General features: G+C 42.9%; 1 protein-coding gene across 4 annotated transcripts in view; it reads right to left on the bottom strand.

The window, feature by feature from the left end:
- LHFPL3 (LHFPL tetraspan subfamily member 3) overlaps positions 1-20,788 on the bottom strand; it is a 400,326-nt gene that overhangs the window by 29,623 nt on the left and 349,915 nt on the right. The window contains exon 3 of one of the 4 annotated variants that reach the window (XM_036429683.2): positions 10,042-10,069. The exons of 2 other annotated variants lie outside the window; for them this stretch is intronic. In XM_036429683.2, the coding sequence (XP_036285576.1) occupies positions 10,053-10,069 (17 nt within the window). In that variant the 3' untranslated portion in view covers positions 10,042-10,052. Of the gene's footprint in view, positions 1-10,021; positions 10,070-20,788 lie in introns of all 4 variants that reach the window. One more of the 4 variants, XM_036429682.2, reaches the window with a different exon arrangement.

Below are 20,788 nucleotides of genomic sequence, written 5' to 3'. Positions count from 1 at the left end.
TTTAGCTATTATTACCTTTCTGCTAATTCTTTCAAAGATTCACTTCTCAGCCTTCTCTTGCAGGCCCAGTCTTTCCTAAGTATAGCAAACCTGCAGGTGTTTACTGTGCATAGAGAAGCTGTGAAGATCTGCTAACTTACAAAAGCGAGCACAGCGCCCTGGACACACTTACTGAAAGAATGAATGCTGAAAGAAATTTGCTCTCAACCTCTGGGAATTACAAAACATACCAATGTCTTACCAAGCAAGTGACCTAAAGATTCTCACATGTGCAATAAAATTGTTGGATTTTGAAAACATGAGTCACCAACATTAATGAAAGTGTCTAGAAGTTAGTAGTTCCCAACTTTTACTAGGTAAGAGCCTCCTAATTAACTAAAAAATCCCCAAAGACTCAGAATTGGTAGATATGAAAAGAGTACAGGTGACAGAATTTTAAGCTCATCTCCCAGAGAGTTCTCATGCAACACTTCAGAGTAGCCTGAAGGCCTCTGTTGAGAAAACTCAGGGGTTACTTAAAAATGTGATGGGTGCCCATCTAAACCCAAGAATCTTTTCGTTCTTTTACTCTTAGGTTTCCTTCTTTTCCCTCCAGTGGGTAAAATAATAGGATTGATATTACTGTCAGTCACAGACTGAGCTGGGAGAATCTGGGCTCAAGTAAGTTCTGGTGTCGTACCACATGGACATGCTTAAAGGATTTGCCATAAAGCTCTAGTTATTTGGGCACACTATATGCCTGCAAATCATCCATTGTTAATCTAGTAAGTAGTTTATTTCTCAGTCTGATATTTCAGGAGGATTGTATTTTCTCCTTTAGCATTAAAGGAAGGAATATTCCTTCAGCAGTGCCACTAGAAATAATTCAAAATCTAAAAAGCTTTAATGCAAACTACAAGAATATGATTTGCAGTCACACTCCACGTACAAGAGGAACGCATTTAGACCAGCACCTAAAGTATGTGAATGGGAAATAAATGGTAGGTCTTTGTGTCTGCAGGGGAGAAGTTTCTGTGTAGTTCTATGATTTTTCTCAGAAATTAAACTCCCCCAGAATCTGGCCTCTGCACTTAACCTCCAGTTGAGGTCATCAGTCTGTTCCACCACCACATGGTGCTTCGTAGCATCACGCTCCCTTCCCCACTAATCTGTTGTTGTAAATGTTGCCTTGAAAGGGTCTTAAGATCCAATTATTAATCAGAACCAATTTAACAGGCTGTTGATGCCAGGAATGAATTTTTCTCAATTTGCAAAGCTGGGATAAGCTGATCAAGAGAATAGTATAATTTCATAGGAAGTAGATTAAGCTTTAAGCCACGCCTGCCTAAAGAGCTTACTGAGGCTCACAAAGGTGAAGGAAAAGGTGTGTTTGGTTGGCTACATCATGAGCCCAAGAAGATTAATTTTGAGGAATTTATGAACAATAGCAATCTCAGTTTACATAAAGTTTCCTTAACCTGGAAGGGTCAAATTGCTATCTTTTTTAAAAATCTCATTTAAAGTGTAGTCCAGACACACTTTATGTAGAAAAATGATGCTACAGAAATGATAATTTTTGCACTCACCCCCTACCCCCCCTGTTTTTAAACTAGAGCTATGAGGAACTACAAGCTTATTTTCTTTCAAGGTACAAGACTTCAAACAGGAGGGTGATAAATGACCTAAGTTATTTGTAATATTTGGGAAATATAGACAATCTATGTTGAGTGTAAGAAGCTGTGCCCTTTTAAAAAGAATTTATGGGGGTGACATTGGTTAATAAAATTATATAGGTTTTAGGTGTACAAGTCTATAATACTTCATATAAATATTATATTGTGTGTTTACCACCTCAAATCAAGTCTCCTTCCATCACCATTTATTTTTACCTTTCCCTTCTACTACCTCCCCAACCCCCTTTCCCTCTAGTAATAACCATAATGTTGTCTGTGTCTAGTAGTTTTTCCCTCTTTGATTAATCCCTTCAACTTTTTCAGCCAGCCTCCAACACACCTCTCCTCTGCCAGCTGTTAGTCTGTTGTCTGTATCTATGAGCATGGTTTCTATTTAGTTTGTAAGTTTATTTTATTCATTAGATTCCACATATAAGTGAAATCATGTGGTACCTTTCTTTCTCTAACTGGCTTATTTCACTGAGCATAATACTCTCCAGGTTCATCCATTCTGTTGCAAAATGTAAGGCTTCCTTAAATATATATATTTTAAAGCTGAGTAGTATTCCACTGTGTAAATGTACCCCCCCCCCCTTTTTTTTTAAATTCATTCATCCAATAGTCAAAATTTGGAAGCAGCACTTGGGGATGCTTCCAAATCTTAGCTATTAGAAATAACATTGTAATGAACATATATTCCTTCAAATTAATGTTTTGGGTTTCTTTGGATATATTCCTAGAAATGGAATTTCTGGGTCATAAGGGAATTCTATTTAAAAGTTTTAAAAAAATCCTCACCCAAGGACATGTTGTTATTGATTTTTAGAGAGAGATGAAGGGAGGAGGAGGAGAGAGAAAAAAATTGATGTGAAAGAGAAACATCAATTGATTGTCTCCTATGACCAGGAATCAAACCTGCAATCTGGGTATGTGCTCTGGGAATAAAACCCGTGACTTTTTGGTGCATGAATGATATGCCAATCAACTGAGCCACACTGGCCAGGGTTACCCTATGTCTTTTGATTGAAGCATATAAGCCATTTACATTTAAAATGATTTTTGATAGGTACATATTTATTGCAATTTTACTCTTTTAATCATGTTTTTCTTCTTTTTTCTTAAAGAAGTCACTTTAACATTTCTTGTAACACTGGTTTGATGATAACAAACTCCTTTAGCTTTTTCTTTTCTGGGAAACTCTTTATTTCTACTTCAAGTTTAAATGCTAGCTTTTCTGGTCATAGGTTCTTGCTTTTCATCACTTTGAATATTTCATGCCAATTCCTTCTGACTTGAAATGTTTCTATTGAGAAATCAGCTGACAGCATTATGTCCCTTTTAATTCTCTCCTCAAAGCCACAGACCTCAGTCTCTCCTCACACAGCCCCACCCTCCCTCTGCTGGAGCCCAAGGTGAGTGGCTGTGGCTGAGATTTTGTGCACTGGCCATTTAAGAGGCCAATGTATCTCTAGCAGTCTGCTGTCCCTCTCTGGTGGACAGAATTCCTGCTGATTTTCATAGTCAGATGTTAGATGGGCACCTCTCCCCAGCTCTTGTGCTATGGGCTGGGGATCTCAGCGTGGTATTGAGACCCCACACTTCTCAGGGGGAACCCCACACACAGCTGAGATATCCCTCTGGAATCTTAGCCACCACCTGTGGGAGTGGAGCCAGCCCTTTTCATGTCTCCATCCTTTCTACTAATCTCCATGTGGCTTCTTCTGTAAATCCTTGGTTATAAGACTTCTCTGCAGCTAGTCTTCAGTTGATCATTCAGGTTGACTGTTCTATAATTTAGTTGTGATTTCACTTTGGTCCCGGGAGGAGGTGAGTGTACCTTCAACCTACTCCACTGCCATCTTGTCTCTCTCTGAGAAGCTGTGATCTTGAAGAGAGAGAGTCTCATAATCAATGAACTGACCATATCACAGAACTCTCACTCTACCCTGTGCATATTCGAGGTCACCTAGCAATGAGATGGGTGCTCATATAAATGCATGAATCTCCTTGCCTTTTCATTCCTTAGGTGTTTTTCCCTCCCCTCCTGTGGATGAATAGGTACTAAGATTGAAAGTAGCCTCAGCCATACCCTAGCCAGTTTGGCTCAGTGGATAGAGCACCAGCCAGTGAACTGAAGGGTCCTGGGTTTGATTACTGGTCACATGCCTAGGTTGTGGGTTCGATCCTTAGTGGGGGATTTGCAGGAGGCAGCTGACCAATGATTCTCTTATCATTGATGTTTCTATCTCTCTCTCCCTTCCTCTCTGAAATCAATTAAAACATTTTTTTTTTTTTTTTTTTTTTTACAACCAATGGATACAAAACTCTGGGGAGGGAGGGAAAGTATGGGAGGGGGTGGGCAATGGTATATGTACAAAGATAATAATTTAATAAAAAAATAAAAAATAAAACAAAAAAACATTTAAAAAAAAAGTAGCCTCAGCCATCGATTGGGAATATCCCATCACAAGATTAGACTTTCACCCCCACCATCAGGGGAGACTGTGTGGTGCGGGCAGAATCAGCTGCATAATATGCAGGCCCAGTACTAGCTGAAAATTATCCAAAAAGCAGGAAAAAGTGCCGTTAAAGCTACTAAAATACAAAGCTTTCCTCTTTTTCCTGGTGATCTCTCTCTTGCTTTGCATTGGCATTTGTTTTTATTCTTTTTTTGTTATTGTGGTAAAATACACATAACATAAAATTGCCATCTTAACCATTTTACATTACACATTACAAGTGCATCTTGCACATTTTTAAGTGTGCAGTTCAGCTATATTAAATATATTCATATTTAAAGATACCAGTCAGTGTGTCTTTTATTGGATATTTAATGCCATTTAAGTAAAGTAAATTAAAAATGTAAATTATTAGCACAAATTTTACCGTTCATTTGTGCCATGCTAGTTTTAAAATGCAAAGGTCAGAGCATTTAACTCATTTGTGCAATCATCGAAATCATGATTCATATTTTGTCCCTAGAGGATGCCTCAAGCTGGCTAGAAAAGGCAAACACGGGCAGCCTCAGAAAGGTTAAAAGAAGGACAAGGAAGTTCCGCAGGCACAGACTGGGCTCCAGGGAGTTGGTTGGAGCATTCCATCTGGCACAGGTATAATCAGGACCGTCACAGGTGCTAAGGAGACCCACCTTGTGTGCCTACGCAGGCCTGCTGGCTGCTGGGATCTCCTCACCTCCAGGCCCTGGACTGACATGTTGTTCCCTGGCCTGGGATAGGCCCTGGGGAATCTCCCTTCCCCTGGGGTTTCCCCAAATGCAAGGAGGACAGATGACACTCCCCACTGAGTACTGCAACATCTGTATCTGGATCCAGAATGAGTGGTCAGTTCGTCCCTCATTGAAGCTTCCTGACATCCACCAGGCTCCCTGCCAGTCCTGGGTGGGATAGCAACTGCTATGCTGCATCCCAAGAGGCAGCAGGATAGGTGCAGCTAACGGTGACCTTTCCCACCTACACCCAGGCCTCTGAGGGCAGTAGTCACTGGATGGGCACAGGGAGGGGAGGCCAGGCAGGGCTCAGGGGACGTGGGATGGGGTTGGGAGAGGGAGGATGGAAGTGGAGGCAGCAGGAAGCAGGACATCCTGTGCTGTCTCCAAGCTTCCCCAGCACACTGCACGCTGCACTGCTCCACCGGTCTTCCTGCGTAAGACACAGTGTTGAGTCTGGGGCTGCAGAACATTAAGCTCCAACCATAAGGGCTCTGCTGAGCTCAGATCCCCTATGGGAATACATGGGCCTTGGTGCTGGAGCCAAGAACAAGTAGGGGAGGGGAGAGGAGAGCCCGTGCGCTTCCGGGAAGCAAGGCCAGCCCTGCCTTGGCTCCTCAATAGGGTTTTTGACGTTTTGATGCGAGAGGCAATTGTTCTCCTTTCAGGATTGCCCTCCTCTCTCTCCTGTCCACTCAGGGTTTTCAGCAATGTGGAGCTTCCTCTGATGTTCTCCCCTTTCTCGTTTCCCTCTGTCTGAGTGCGAGGAGATGGGAGCTCTGTCTTTTCGTTGTGCTTCACGGTAAATTAAGGTGGTGTCCCCTGCCTAGCTGGATGCATGTGGCTGCAGCTGTGAATGCTTGTGGGTCTCTTTGTGCTCCTGGGTGGGGGTGCCTGCTTTTCAGGATCGTGTGAGGCCCAAAAGGAAGAAAGGACAGGGAGGGAGGAAAGCTGGAGAAAAGTCACAGAAGCTTAGGGACCGTCGGAAAAAAAGCATGGGAAAATGGGTAAGGGAAAGAAGGTGGAAGGCAGGGGGGTAAACAAGGGAGAAGGGAAGGAAGGGAGGAAGCCAGTTTTTTGCTTGCTCTATCCACATGATTTGAAAGAATAGAGGCTTCACCTGATAAAACTGTTGTCCCAAGCAGATAGTGTCTGTGCAAGCTGGTGCCTGAACAATGACTGAGGATCCCAGGTAACAATAAGAAGTGTCAGTGCCAAGTTTCTTGCTCTGTTTCGGTCCAATCTTTGGAAACGTGACAGCCTTTTAGTCTTCTCAGAGCACACCCCAATGAACCCGAGCCCAACAGAGGCGTGGGTGCTCTGAAGAGAACTGGAGGGGTGGGGTGTGTGTGTGTGTGGGGGGGTAGGCGGGGAAGTTAAATGGGCCGGAAGAGCAATGGAAAATCCCTTCTGGAGCTCCCAGGAGGACCCAGAGTTGCACTGAGGAGAGTTAGGACTTTTCATTCACAAAAATGAACTCTGTTGTTTCAGGGGTAAAAGCAGAGGGTATATGAATCAAGTGTATGTGCCATCTGCTGGACTCGCACACAGCTGCGCGCCCGGGCCTGGCTCAGCACCCCAGACACCAGCCTCACAAGAAGCTCCAGCTTCCCTGCACTCTGTCCTCTCAGACATTATCTTTCAGAAGAGAATTTCAGTTTGGATTATGACGCAGACTCCACTGTGATTTTCCTCACCGTGGCAGCAAGCACCCCTTAAAGACCCGGAGTGTCCTGACACACGTCCTGAAACCTCTTTCATGACTGGAGAGAAATGAGAACAATACTTACATCTAATTCAAGAGAGGAAACTGAACTGTGCTTGCAAAGATGGCCCTGCTCTTTCTAGAGCCAGATTTCTCAAAGTGGTGATGGGTGGGACTCCCCCATCAAAATAACATGGAACGATGGGTTAAAAGTCAGATTTCTGCACCCCCCCTGCAGAACTACTAAATCTCTGTGGGTGAGGGGTCAGTACCTACATTTTAAAGAAGCTGAGAGTCCGTGCCTCTGTGCACACTGACAGTTGTGAATCCACACCCAGGGCGGTGGTTTTTAAGCTTGACTGAGCCTTGAAAGCACCGGTAGGGGTTGTAGAAGGCTGGGCCCCACTTTGAGAGCTTCTGATTCAGTGGGTCTGTGGCAGGGCCTAAGGATCTGCATTTCTAATAGGTTCCTGGGCGATGATCATGCTGCTGGTCTGGGGACCACACTTTGAGAACCACTGGGTTAAAGCAATGACAACAATCCAGCCTTGTGTCCATCAGATGTAAGCTGTTTACTGAGGGTCAGAGTGTGGGAGACGATGTTGGAGGGCTTATTTCCTCCCTCGCCAGGAGGCAAATGTCTGAAAGAGCAGTGCAGGCCACTGGGCCCCAGAGCCAGGCCCCTAGGCAGGGCCCTAAGAGAGCAAATGGTGTGTGCGTGTTTGCCAAGTAACCAGGTTTCTGCTGGCTGGAGCTTTGGACTCCCAGGAGCTCAGTTTGGTTTCAGATAAAAATGGGGTTATAGGTCTATTCTATAACCTAGACAAGGATTGGCTAAATCTAGAACTTCCAGTAGATCCCTGAACTAAGCAGGGATAACTGAAAGCACAAAAGAAGGCAGAGTTCTCATTACCATGAATAACCATGGATAACCCAGCAGAAATCTACCTAATAAAAGAGTAACATGCTAATTAACCTTACCTTTGCAATGCCCATCAGCCAATCAGGAGTGATTATGCAAATTAACCAATCAAAGAGAGATATCCACTGGCCAATCAGGAGTATGCAAATGAACCCAACAAAGATGGTGGGTTAATTTGCATACAAAGGTGCTGACCAGCTGGGGGCAGGTGTTCCACACCACCCCAGCTGCTCCGGGCCTCTAGGCAGCATGGGAAGGTGGAAAGGCAGCTCTGGGCCTGAGCAGAAAGGCCAGAGTGAAGGCAGTGCTGGCAGCCAAGGGAATCTTCGTGCATCGGGCCTCTAGTAATCTATGATAAGCCAGGCATTTTTTTGGGATGTGGCACTATATTCACATACTTCAGGCCACCAATCCTCTGGGGGATATTTCAGGGGTCTCAGGACACAGATACTTCCTTTCTTCTATCTAGAAAGTATTTCAGGCTGAGGCCTCCATAGACCTGTGGCGAGCTTGGCTGTGTGGTTTGAAGGCTGCCCACAACAGGTATCTTTGGTTCCTCCCCCATCCTCAGATGCCTGCAGTTTCCAATATGGCCACTAGAGGTCTCAAGAGGACAATGATTATCCTAGGAAAGGGACGGGAAGGACTTGGAAGAAGCTGAAAAAGCACCCCCCCTCTCTTTTAAAATTATTATTATTATTATTATTATTATTATTATTATTATTTGTGATTTCAGAGAGGAAGGGTGACGGAGAAATAGAAACATCAATGATGAGAGAGAATCATTGATGGGCTGCCTCCTGCATGACCCCTACTGGGGATCTAGCCAGCAACCTGGGCAAGAGCCCTGACCAGGAATCCAACCAAGACCTCCTGGTTCATAGGTCGCTGCTCAACCACTGAGACACACCAACCCCGGGCGAGAAGTCCTCTTTCTGTTTGATTTGTTGTTAGGGTCATCCCTATTTGCACAGCCTGACTATAACTTTTTTCATAATCCTATAATGGGGAATGAATGCTGCTGGGAGGAAATGGTGTGAAAAACAGACCGAGGTTGGAAGCAAACTGAGCATTGTGTACTTTTTGAAATCAGCTGTTCTCAAATACATATCACACACGAAGAGCCTGGGGTCCAGAGAGGCACAGTAACTTTCCCAAGATCACCAAGATACTTTGTGACAGAGCCAGGAATGGGACCCGGGTCCTTTCTTGAATGTAGGCTCCTTAACTTAAACAAACAAACAAACAAACAAACAAACCTCTCCTGGTTGTGTATGTGGGTTTTCAACCAGAGATAAAGGAGCTGGGTTAACACACTGATAAGATGCTGTGATGGGAAGAGGAGGACTGAGTTTTAATCCACTTTCTGCCCCATTTTGGACAGGTTAATTTCCCTCTCGTGACCGCAGTGATTCTGCATGAACCAAGGGGTTTGGAGTGAAGGATCCATCTCTCCAGCTCCGGAATTCTGTGCTTGTTCAGGGTTGGGGGCTCCACACCACAGGGGGCTGAGCAGTGCTCCATTACATCTTGTGAGAGCCCCTTCAATTTTAAATTCTTATAATTTCTGACAATTTCGTCGCAACAAATTCCCATTCAACACACACCTGAAACCTTGAGATTGAAAATAAGAAGCAGTTACCACCCTGAAATCACAGTCAGGTGGGGGAGGCATAGTAAAGCAGGATCTTATTTTAAAGGTTACAGGTTTACTCTTTTTCAGGCTCAGATTTCTCCTCCTCAAGTTATTTATCTATAAATCTAGTTTTCACAGATTGATTCACTCAAAGTAGAAATAGAGTTCATATAGATTTAAGGAATACCAAAAAAGAATGTGGCTGTGTGTGTGTGTGTATGTGTGTGTACAATGAAGGGCCACTAGGACCCATATCTGATTTAATAATACTTCATAATCTTAGGTTTGTTCAATATATGTGTGTTTACCATATGTATACTTACAGAGAAAAATAATAAATGTAAGCCCTGTTTCTTGGCACCATGGTTTTCACATGACATCCACTCCTACTGAGACTCACAGAGCAGTGACCTGTGGAGGCTGGTGGCCCAGGAGAGCACCGCATGGCTGAGGCTCCCTATGGGTGACTGTGGCCTAGACAGAGAGGCCTCCTCAGGCTTCTGCACGGTGGAGTAGTATGTTGCAGCGAGAACATAGGCACGTGACCAGAATCCTAAAAGCTGGCAATCTGAGGGCTCATTGTCAGAGAACAATACCCAAATGCATCCCCAGGGTCCCCCAGCTCCTTCCTGGGGAGGTGCCAGGCTGACAGCTGCAGGTGCTCTGGCTCCTGCCCATGTGCGGGGCAGTGTAGGGAGAGAAGCACAAATATAAACTCAGGGACAAAGATATCAGATCTAGGGCTTAAAAGCGGCGGTTCATGCGGCCCAAGCACCAAGCGGCGGAAGCAGGAATCCAAGCACACGGAGCGGACATGCGGGAACGTAGGCAGAAGCACACAGAACACAGGTGGGCCCACGGGAGCCATGCTCACACTTACATGGTGTGGTCTCACACTACCTTAGTTTGCTTTAAGCATTTCCATCATCTGAGAGTTTGGGAGGGAAAAACAGAACAGTTAAAGGTAAAACACATTAGGAGCTCGCACTTTACTCTTAAAAGTTAAAAATAATGTCATTCCTGGCCATGCCGTTTACAGCGAGATAATTCACAGTGATGAAGAAAAAGCACAGTTTCGACAGTCAGACTATGGTGTCACATCTTTGCTCTGCCACTTGCTAGTTGTGGGACTCCAGGCAAGTATCTTTCTGTGCTTCAGTTTCCTCATCTGTTAAATGTGTCTGATAGTATTGCTCCACTCACAAGTTGCAATGAGGATGGAATGAATTAATACCACATGAACTACTTGGAATAGTCCTATTCAATACCAAACATTATCTTATCTCGTTGTTATTGCTACTTTATCCTTGGCTTCCTCAGGCAATACCATCCACAATAAAAACATTTTCTATAGAAAGCCAAGGCTCAGAGAGAATTGTAGATGCTCAATAAGAAAAATAACAGAAGAAATCAAAAGGTTCAGGAGAAAAGTACAAAGTTAAAACTGCATGGGGCGAGCAATAATTCCATGTGTTGTTTGAGCCAAACCGGTTTCGGCTGTTGTTATAATTCTTGAGGGGATCATTTCAAATACCAAAGCAATTCAAAGTAGCTTTAAAATAAATCTTCACCTGAGGGTATGTTTATTGATTTGAGAGAGAGAGAGAGAGAGAGAGAGAGAGAGAGAGACTAATGAAGGAGAGAAACATTGACTTGTTGCTGCCTGTATGTGCCCTGACCAGGGATCAAACCTGCAACCTTGGCATATTAGGATGACATTTCAACCAGTTGAGCTGGGCTGAAGTAGCTTTTTAAGAAAAAATGAATACAGATTGCTCTCCATATCCTCAGTTTTGCATCTATAGATTCAACCAATTGTGGATCAAAAATATTTTTTTGGAGAAAAAAAATTAATTCCATAAAGTTCAAATAAAATAAAATAAAATAAAATAAAATAAAATAAAATCAATAGCTTAAATACAGATCAATGAGACCCCAAGGCCTGGTTCACGTTAGATAGGTCAAGGCTGTGTACACATCATCAACCCTTCGGATTGATAGCATCTTCATTTGCTAACTGGCTTCCATCCAGTGCCTCAGACAGATAACTGCTAACAGGTTCCTGTGCAAGGTTGGGGTGGGTCTTGATTACCAAGTGGTTGACGAAGTCATGCAGGAGGATGGACTTCTCTCCCCCATTCTTTCTTTGAGCCATTCTGTCAGCTTTGACCTCATGTGGTAGGATATTGCAGAGCCTGGAGATCTAAGCCTAAAAGAACCTGCAAGTAAAGATGACCAGGGCTGAGCCTGCCTTTCCTAATCGCTCCATGTCCCTGGCTGGCCAGCGCCCAGACAATTTTCCTTCCCTTTCCCTTTCCCTTTCCCTTTCCCTTTCCCTTCCTTTCCTTTCCCTTCCTTTCCTTTCCTTTCCTTTCCTTTCCTTTCCTTTCCTTTCCTTTCCTTTCCTTTCCTTTCCTTCCCCTTCCCCTTCCCCTTCCCCTTCCCCTTCCCCTTCCCCTTCCCCTTCCCCTTCCCTTTCCTTTCCTTTCCTTTCCTTTCCTTTCCACCAGCTGCCTCCTGCACATCAATGTACAAGGGACCAGAATAGAACTTGGGACCTTTCAGTCTGCAGACCGACGCTCTATCCACTGAGCCAAACCGGTTTCGGCCAATTCTTCACTTTCTCTCAGAGTGAATCTGCCCCTCACCTTGTAGTAGTGCATTTACACATGTAGATGGGCCAGTGGAGACAGGCCTTGTTGAAACACATGTGGCTTTCCAGAAAACTCAGGTTAATGGGCTGTCCTCTCTTCTGACCAGGGACACCCAGTTCCTTCCCTCAGATCTGATTTTATGGCCTCTTACTTCTCTCCCTTGGTTGTTACCTGACTGTGGCATTTCTTATTCATTGCTGGCCCCAGAAAGTTCCAGGATAGAAGCTCAAGACCTCTCCTCTGTCACTCTGTCTCCTTATGCCCTTTCTCAGTTTCTCAAGGGCATGGGGGATAGTGTTGGCCCTCTTTGAGATGTGAACGTTTGGATGAAGCAATTTGCTTATTCAAGTTGGAAAGTCAGGTACTAAAAGCATCATTTCACATGAAAAATATAAGCAATATTGAAATATAGAAGGAAGGATGACAAGGAACATCAGCATTGGTTTAGTAGCCTAGCCTAACTGACCTTTGCCAGAAAATGTGCGTCGGCTGCCTCCCAAGGTAGGCACTCATCCCTGCAGTGGCCCTTAACTTCCTGCTCTTTGCATCCTCCCACTAGGCAGGGCATGTGTTTGTACATCTGTGGTGCCCAAGCCCCGGTTGCTGTGCTCTGAGAAGGCCTCTGCTTTAGAGCAGAGCTTAGATCTGGGTATTATTCTCAGGTGTAAATGTACCCTACAGTTGAATTCTTTTGCTGCCAGCTGGGCTGCAGAGTCCTAAAGGCTGGGCGTGGGTTTTTCTTTCTTGGGCAGCCTCTTACTATGTCACATACAGCAGGAGGGGGTCAGGGCTGCCAGTGGTTGCAGATTCATTTGTCTGGCAGGAAAGCTGGCTTTTTAAAGACACAGGCTTGTATCTTAGATCCCAATCACAGGAGCTATTTCAAGGACATAGATCATGGTGCTTGGGCTCTGGAACACAGAGACACCTTGATCTGTTCAACATTTTTTTTTTTTTTAAAGGGATGCTATTTATGGCATCAGAATGTTGCTCCAGCAAGAGTGCAAATGGGAGAGGATAGCTGGAGAAGCAAAGGGATTTCCAACCAGAAAAAGTACTGTAATGAAGTGATGTTTGCAGAAGAGAAGACATTTAAACAGAATTATTAAGCAATTAGCCAAATTAGAACTAGGATGGGAAACACAAGGTGATTTCAAAGGGCATCATTTTAAATAAGTAATTCTCTTGCTTTGGAGGGCTTTCATTCTACAATTGTGAAGAAGGTGATTAGTTTCACAGAAGTGATGAAGGCAGTCACACTTTTCTTGCTGATGGGACAAGCAATGCCATGTCTCCTGGAGGGTCAATGAGTCCTTCAGGCCAGAGGACCACATTTGGAGGGCTGAGCCCTTGACGCAGTGAAGGCAGCCATGGCATTCTCACCCTGTACAGTGTGAGTTTTATTAAAGAGTTCAATGGCAGTAGCTTCTAAGTTCTGTTCTGGGTCCCAGGGCCCAATTCTCTCACAAGCTGCACAGATATCCCTAGGTTTAAGTTGTCAGTGGGTAGCCCATGTAGGAAAAAGGGCAATCCACAGCAACCATTTGAGTATTTTGGTGTTCTGTGCTCTGTTTTAGTGACATAGTCAGGTTTTAAGGCAAACCTCTCCTGGATTCCTCTGACCACAGGTATCACATTTTAATCAAGCCTGAGGCAATGCTTTATGTGCAACTTTCCATAGATTGGGAGAGGACTCAGATAAAAGGAATAGCTTATCCCACTTGCTGGTTCTATACACATGTGTGTGTAGAATGTTTTTCTCTTTGTTATAGATGCAGACAGGTCTTGTACCATTGCTGTGCATGCTGGCCGCTTTGTTCAGAGGGTTCACTAAGTATGAGTCACTTTTAGTGGTAGATCAACTAACAGGCTGAGAGTTTACTCATTAAACCATTTCATCAATACTGAAAGCATAAAAACAGACCTAGCCTTTATGTTTCCGTTGAACAGCTGTCTTATTTACTCAAAACTTTATAAAAGCACCCAAATGTCCCATGGAGGAAGTATTTCTTTTACTGAGTGATCTTCACTAAGCCATGGGAGTTTGGGTTCTATGGCTTAATTTCCCACTTCCTTGTGGTAGTAGGATAATAGGTAGAATGCTAAGTGTTGACTGATTTTTCCTTCAAAATGCATCACCTCCTGGGCCTTCAGAGTTCCATGGCAAAGATTAAGCAATGAAAGAACATAAGTGAAAGTTATTATTAGTTGAGAGGCTTTTCAAAGAAGAAATATAGGTTGGTACTGTAATTTATTGTTAGAGTCAAATAAATCTAGACTGAAGGTGATCTTGGCAATTAATTACCCAGCCCACTGCTTCATTTTATGGATCAGGACACAAGGATCTGAGAAGACAAGAGACACAGCCTGATGGAAGCAGTCAGGGTTAGTGGTAGGTCTCCTGACTCCTGATCCAGTACTACCCCACCACACTGTTTCCATTTTAAATACAGGAATGAGGAGTTCTAAGCAATGACTCCCAATAGGAATATGAGTAACGTGCTCAGCCTGTCACCTGAGTGAGAAAGGTTTAATATCCTTATAAGCAAGCAGAGGGCAATGTTAGCAATCGGCTTGAACTTCTTCAATAAGATAAAGATCAAAGGATGTGTGTTGTCTACCTTTAGGCCACTGATTCCAAAATTTGAATAAATTACAGAACTCTTTATAAATAAAATGGTCATCTCAGACCTATGATAAATTTTATTAACCAGCATTTGAGAAACATTTACTTCAAAAAGCTAAAATCTCATCAATTGAACATGATTTTCAATTGAGAAATCTCACTGAAAACAAAAACAAGTTTTATCTTTAGAATTGGCAAAATGAAAGCACAAATCTTAAATGTTCTTATTAAACCCAAGACCCCCATTACCCCACAAGAATATGCCCTTAAAATCCAATTTGAAAAACACTGTCCTAGCTCAGATGGAGTCTCTGCCCTCGTCTCTGGGCCCATCAAAGAACTTCTTCAGTTTATATATCCCCTCCTGCCTTTGCTCTTTCAGTAGCTATGTCTTTTGTGTTGAATGGATGGTTGTTGTTTTTTTTTTAGTTCATTCACATTTTTATAGTGAAGACTGTGTGTCCTATATTCCCATTACCTTATCACTCTAGTTGTTTCTGAATCCTGAGTCACTGTGATTTCCCCAATATTTGCTTCAGATGAGAAATTTCAGCACAATCCTGCCCTAGTGGTATGATACTTTTAATAAAAACACTAGTTTTCTAGAACAGAAGAAATAGAGGTTTCCAATCTGTCATCTTGGTAGCCTCAGCTGCTGTCTAGACTTCAGGAATGAAGTTCCATCAGTTCAAATGCACTTTGTACACCTCAGCTGGCCTTGTACGGTAGTTAAGTTCCCTGTTTTACAATCTTACGAATTTAACATTGCCATCCTGTCCTTCTGGGTGGCAGGTAGCTAAAACCACATTTAGATTCTCCTCTGAGGGGGAGTCCTCTCTCCCTGACAGGCTCACAGACCGTGAAAAATTGGCCAGGGCGCTCCCTTGGGAATGTCTCTTTCCTGCCTACCTGCTCTCTACTACTCTTGGGTCAGAGTTCTCTTTTTTGTGAAGAATTCTTTCCCCAGTGGAAATATAAGTGGGCTAGAATTTCTTCTTGGCTCTTACAGTGTTATCTTTGTTTTGGATTTTATGGAAAGTGTTTTTTTTTTTTTTTTTTGTTTTGTTTTTAAGATTGCAATGGGTCCTACTTCTACATTATTTTGGTTAAAAAAAAAAAGAAGAAGAAAGGATGCTTCTCTATACTTGCACGTTGCAATATGGTAGGTACTTGCTACACATGACTTTAAATTTAAATCAATTAAAATGAAATACAATAAAATTTTTAGTTCTCTAGTCTCATTAGCCACATTGTGCTCAAAAGCCACGTGTGTCTGGGACACTGTATTGGGCAGAGCAGATGTAGAATATTTCTGTCATCATTCTGTGGGCAGTGTTGCTCTAGGACATTTATTCTGCTTTAATAAAATTCTAAAGCATGCTGTGCATTATGCTTTAGAAGTTAGATTTGGATAAAAGATACAATGAAACATAAATATGCAAGTCATCTTCAGTTAAAAGCCATCTGGAAAGTGCTGAGAACAATTATTTGATAAATAATACTGTTGGAAGTTGGGTGTCTTTATGTTAAAGCCAGAAACACATCAACACCTCATCAAATAATTTAGATTATAAGAAGATCAGCCTTTATTTAACGGCAAGATAGAATGGGCTTTCATTAAAGCGGCGATTCTTCTCAATGGAGCTGTGTATGTGGGGTTGGGAGTGGTTGAAATGCCTGGGGAACCATATCAGAAACACCTGGGAACTTGCATCCATTTCCTCCCCTACCCAGGGAGGATTAGAATGCACTGGGGGAGGGGAAGTGCTGCAGGTGGAACTCCTGTGATTTGAAAAAGCTCCTCATGAGATTCTCGTGTGTCTTCTCCACCTCCATCCCTCTCACATGTGTCAAACACAAGGTCCACGGGCCAAATCCGTCCCGCCAGGCCTTGCAATGTGGCCCGCACCGCGCTGTCATCACTGCACTCCACTGCGTTTCCATCACAATGACAGTTTATGACTGTTCAGTAAACCATTCGGCCCGCGATTTAGGCTGGATTTTAGATTTTGGCCCCTTCTCTGATTGAGTTCGACACCCCTACGTGGAAACCATTGCTCAAAAACAAACAAACAAACAAACAAACAAACACGGCTGAACTAATTGGGAGACATGCCTAGTTTCAGAATGTCAAGGACCATTTATGTAAGTTAAGTGCTTAATAGTTTATATAGGTTGTATTAGTCAGGGGTCTCTAGAAAGGCAGAGTCAATAGGATATATAGATATAAAATGTACTAACTACTACATACATATGATTTATTATAAGAATTGGCCCATGTAATTATGGAGGCTGAGAAGTCTCATGATCTGCTACCTGTAAGCTAGAGAACCAGGAAAGTCAGTAGTGTAATTCAGTCCAAGGCCAAAAGCCTGAGAACCAGGGGAGCTGATGCCATTAAGTTCCAGTCTAAGTCCAAATACCCTAGAATCTGGGGACTGATGGTGTAAGTCCCAGTCTGGGTCCTAAGGCCTGAGAGCCAGGAACTCTGATGGCCAAAGGAAGGAGGAAATGGATGTCTCAACTCAAGCAAGATAGCTAATTGATCCTTTCTCCAACTTTGTATTCTATTCAAACCCTCACAGATTGGATGACATCCACCTGCATTAGTAAGGGTGATTTATTTTTACCGATTCAAATGCTAATCTCTTCCATAAATGCCCTCAAGACACACTCAGAAATGATGTTTTACCAGCTATCTGGGCATCTCTGAGCCCAGTCAAGTTGATTCATAAAGTTAACCATCTCAAAGGTTAAGTTCTGCTTACTGGGGCTGGTCTCATTCCACACAAAGTCTAAGTAGAATGAGCACGCCTTCTGGTTAACAAGGTTATATTGCTTCTCATAAACAGCATGACTAAGTATTGAAGGCAAGTTAGCAGAGCATAAAACATTGATTCATTCAAGAATCACTTATGGAGCATCTAATGTCTATCTGTCAAATACCTGATATATATATTGTAGAATATGGTGAAATAAGTAAGTGATGGCATTGGAGTGTGGCAGCTGAATTTCTGCATGGTCCCTGCAGTCAACCTGGGTTTAAATCTTGTATGCTCTCGCTGTTCTCAAATTACTTAACTTCTCGAAGCTTCAGTTTCTTATATTAATTTTTTAAAACTATAACATAATAATTATTATTAGTTGGTAATCCTTACCTGAGGATATTTTTCCATTAATTTTTTAGAGAGAATGGGAGAGGGGAGAGAAATATAGATGTATTCTCATATCATTTGGTTGCCTCTCATACGTGCCCCAAGGAAGGTGGGGAATTGAGCCTGAAAGGTATGTGCTCTTGACTGGGATCAAACCTGGGACTCTTCATTCTCCAGGCCAACGCTCTATCTACTAAGCCAAACCAGCTAGGGCTAACCACAGCATTATTAAAGATTATATAGTTTAGTGAGGAAGAAAACTCACTTCATCTCTAAGCCTCCTCACTGTAGAGATGGCTGGTTCAACTGATAATGACATGATGGTAAAGAAGTCAAAAGCATAGGTTTAACCCCTCTATGGTTCAATCAACTGTTGGGTCGACCAGATGCCCCTGCATTAGCCCTGCTGTCTCACAACTGTGGGCTACTAAGAAATCCGGATGATGGTATCTGTACAATCAAATGTGAGAGTTGAGAATGATCCAAGATGGAATCAGTCCAATTTCCTTTCTTCAGAGATGGGCAGACTTTAGAGTCAAAACAGTTTGCCAAACTTTAAACAACAACACATTGGTGGCAGAGGTGAGGTCAGAACCTGGGGTTCCGGATTCCAGGCCCAGTGTTTGTTGCATACACATTGATAGTTTCTTAATGGAATAAAAATCTTCATCAGCATGAAATATTAGGAAAGATGTTTATGCCAAAACCGGTTTGGCTCAGTGGATAGAGCGTCGGCCTGCGGACAGAAAGGTCCCAGGTTTGATTCTGGTCAAGGGCATGTACCTTGGTTGTGGGCACATCCCCAGTAGGGGGTGTGCAAGAGGCAGCTGATCAATAATTCTCTCTCATTGATGTTTCTAACTCTCTATCCCTCTCTCTTCCTCTTTGTAAAAAAATCAATAAAAAAATATATTTTTGTTTTACAAAAAAGGAAAGATGTTTATTTTACTCTCATTGGGATTACTTCCAAATATATTTGCATGAGTTCCAGAACCCAGGCACCACACTGGGTGCGATTTCCATTTGTTCTCAGAGGTAAATTGACATTCTATGAGACATTAGCTCCTAGAAGAGACTCTATGTGGACTCACAATCTGTAACAGTCACGTGTTCTTGGGATCTAGTTTATGGTACATCTCAAAAATTAACCTGACTCATCTCTGCTCAGCAGGGGCAGGTCACACATTATCTGGCATCTGGGCTTGCATCTTGCTCATTCTTGCCCAGAACACTGATGTCTAATTGGTATAAACAGGTGATTTCTGGAAACAAATGATGCTACAAAATATTTAAGGTCAAGAGGCAAAAGCACTGGTGATAGCCAAGGGCATTCAGGACACACACACACACACACACACACACACACACTCACTCACTCACACTCAGATGGAGTTTCAGAAGGAGCTTGAGACTGGACCCTGATGAAATCCAGAGATAAGAAAGTCCTCCTGAGGATTTAGTTATTCAAGTCTGACCTTTGCATCAAGCAGAAATACTGAACAGAAAGATCCTAAGACAAGGTGATGATCCATGACAGGGAAAGAGCTTTCTGAGACAGATGAAAGATACTCTAAATGAGAAATAACAGAGTAAAAGAAATTTTTTAGGACTCAATTTGCTAGGTTAAATATGTCTTACAGGAATATTACTCCGTGACACATTGTACAGAGTGAACACTGGTTATGAAGACAATCCTCTTTTCAGATGTATGAAGTCAAGCCCTATGATGAGTCACTGAATGTGTAGCTGGGAGAAAACTTTGGTCCTTTATAGTTACCCATTTTCTTTGTCTTCTATGAGGGAATGTAATGCCATGTGTATTGATATTGCCAATACAATGATGGCCAACACAATCAACTTTAGATTTTCCACCAGAAAGGACCAATGACAACGGTCTGCATGAAAAGCACAAGATATTCAAGTCTATCTTCTGTGCCAAGCTCTTTTACTGGAGCGGAAAATAACAAAGAACAATGCTGATTTCTGTAAGTTTCATTCCATTTCCAAGTTTTCTCACTGTTCCAACTTGACCTTCATCCGTACCCATGGAAATGCCAAAGACAGAACAACAGAAGAGGAAGGGGGCTGAAAATTTTTATACAGTACACATGTAATTAGTTCCCAAATAATTGAAGGGCTAATCAGGGAGAGGGATGAGAGTGTCTACTGTATTGACATGCATTTCCTATGCCTCTTAGTCCACTTCCATGTCATCCTTTAAGGCAGGTACTCCTAATCCTCCTTTTACAGAGCAGAGCAGTGAGTACAAGCGAGTCTCTTCCCCAAAGTCACCTCATTGGACAGCATTAGTGCGGATTCATCTGGAACTCAAATTCAGGTCTAGCTGCTCTGAGCACTACACTCTCCCTAGCATCCCACTAACTACTAGCTACAATATTATTTATCGAGTCCCTTCCATCTGCCAGATGCTTTACACAATATGAGAGAGACTACTAATTAATCACCAACCATCCACCCTCCCCCTTTGCTTTAATCCTCTATATACACAATATAGGAAGGAAAAACCAAGCATGCATTATTTCACTTAATAGGCCTTATCACACCCAGTTTTTGGTAGAAAAATGGAGTCTAACTTGTCTAAAGACACACGGGTACAAAGTGGTAGAGCTAAGATGTAATCCTGGGTCAATCTGACCCCAAGTCCATCATATTTGCATGTTGCTGCTCTTCTCACAGAGCAGCTAATGTGTGACAGCAAATTCTATACCCATCGGCTGCATGGACATCTCTAAATACGCGCCAGCTCATTAGGTTAACTGATTCTATGCTTGATTCAGGCTGACTCATGAATGGGGAAGTGAAGCGATCATTTGTATCCTTCTAGTTCCTTCTAAAACCCTTGCATGTTAACCCATTTCCCACTTCTCTCTCCCTCTCCCCCAGTCACACATACCAGCTTGAATGGATAATCAAGGTTAAGTGCTGTTCTGTCTTGAGTTATTGGACCCACTCTTTCCACTGGCCACTCTGTGTGTCTACACAACCTGAACCACATGAGCATGAGTAATTCAAAGAAGGCAAGTCACAAGCTGGAGCCCTGTGTGTTTCAAGCCTTTAAATCTTGTTTGAATAGTTTATTAGCCATATTTCTTTTTCTTTCTCTCCCAGCTTAGTGGCCACATCAGCAAATGTGGAGGATGATTTACAGCTTGTACTTTGTACACTCCCTGAAGTGAAGCGAAAAATTGAAA

This window comes from Pipistrellus kuhlii, unplaced genomic scaffold, assembly GCF_014108245.1.
Source record: "Pipistrellus kuhlii isolate mPipKuh1 unplaced genomic scaffold, mPipKuh1.p scaffold_m20_p_10, whole genome shotgun sequence".
Taxonomy (NCBI): Eukaryota; Metazoa; Chordata; class Mammalia; order Chiroptera; family Vespertilionidae; genus Pipistrellus; species Pipistrellus kuhlii.
The sequence above is the reverse complement of the archived record's forward strand: the minus strand, read 5'-3'. Positions and strand labels throughout refer to the sequence as shown.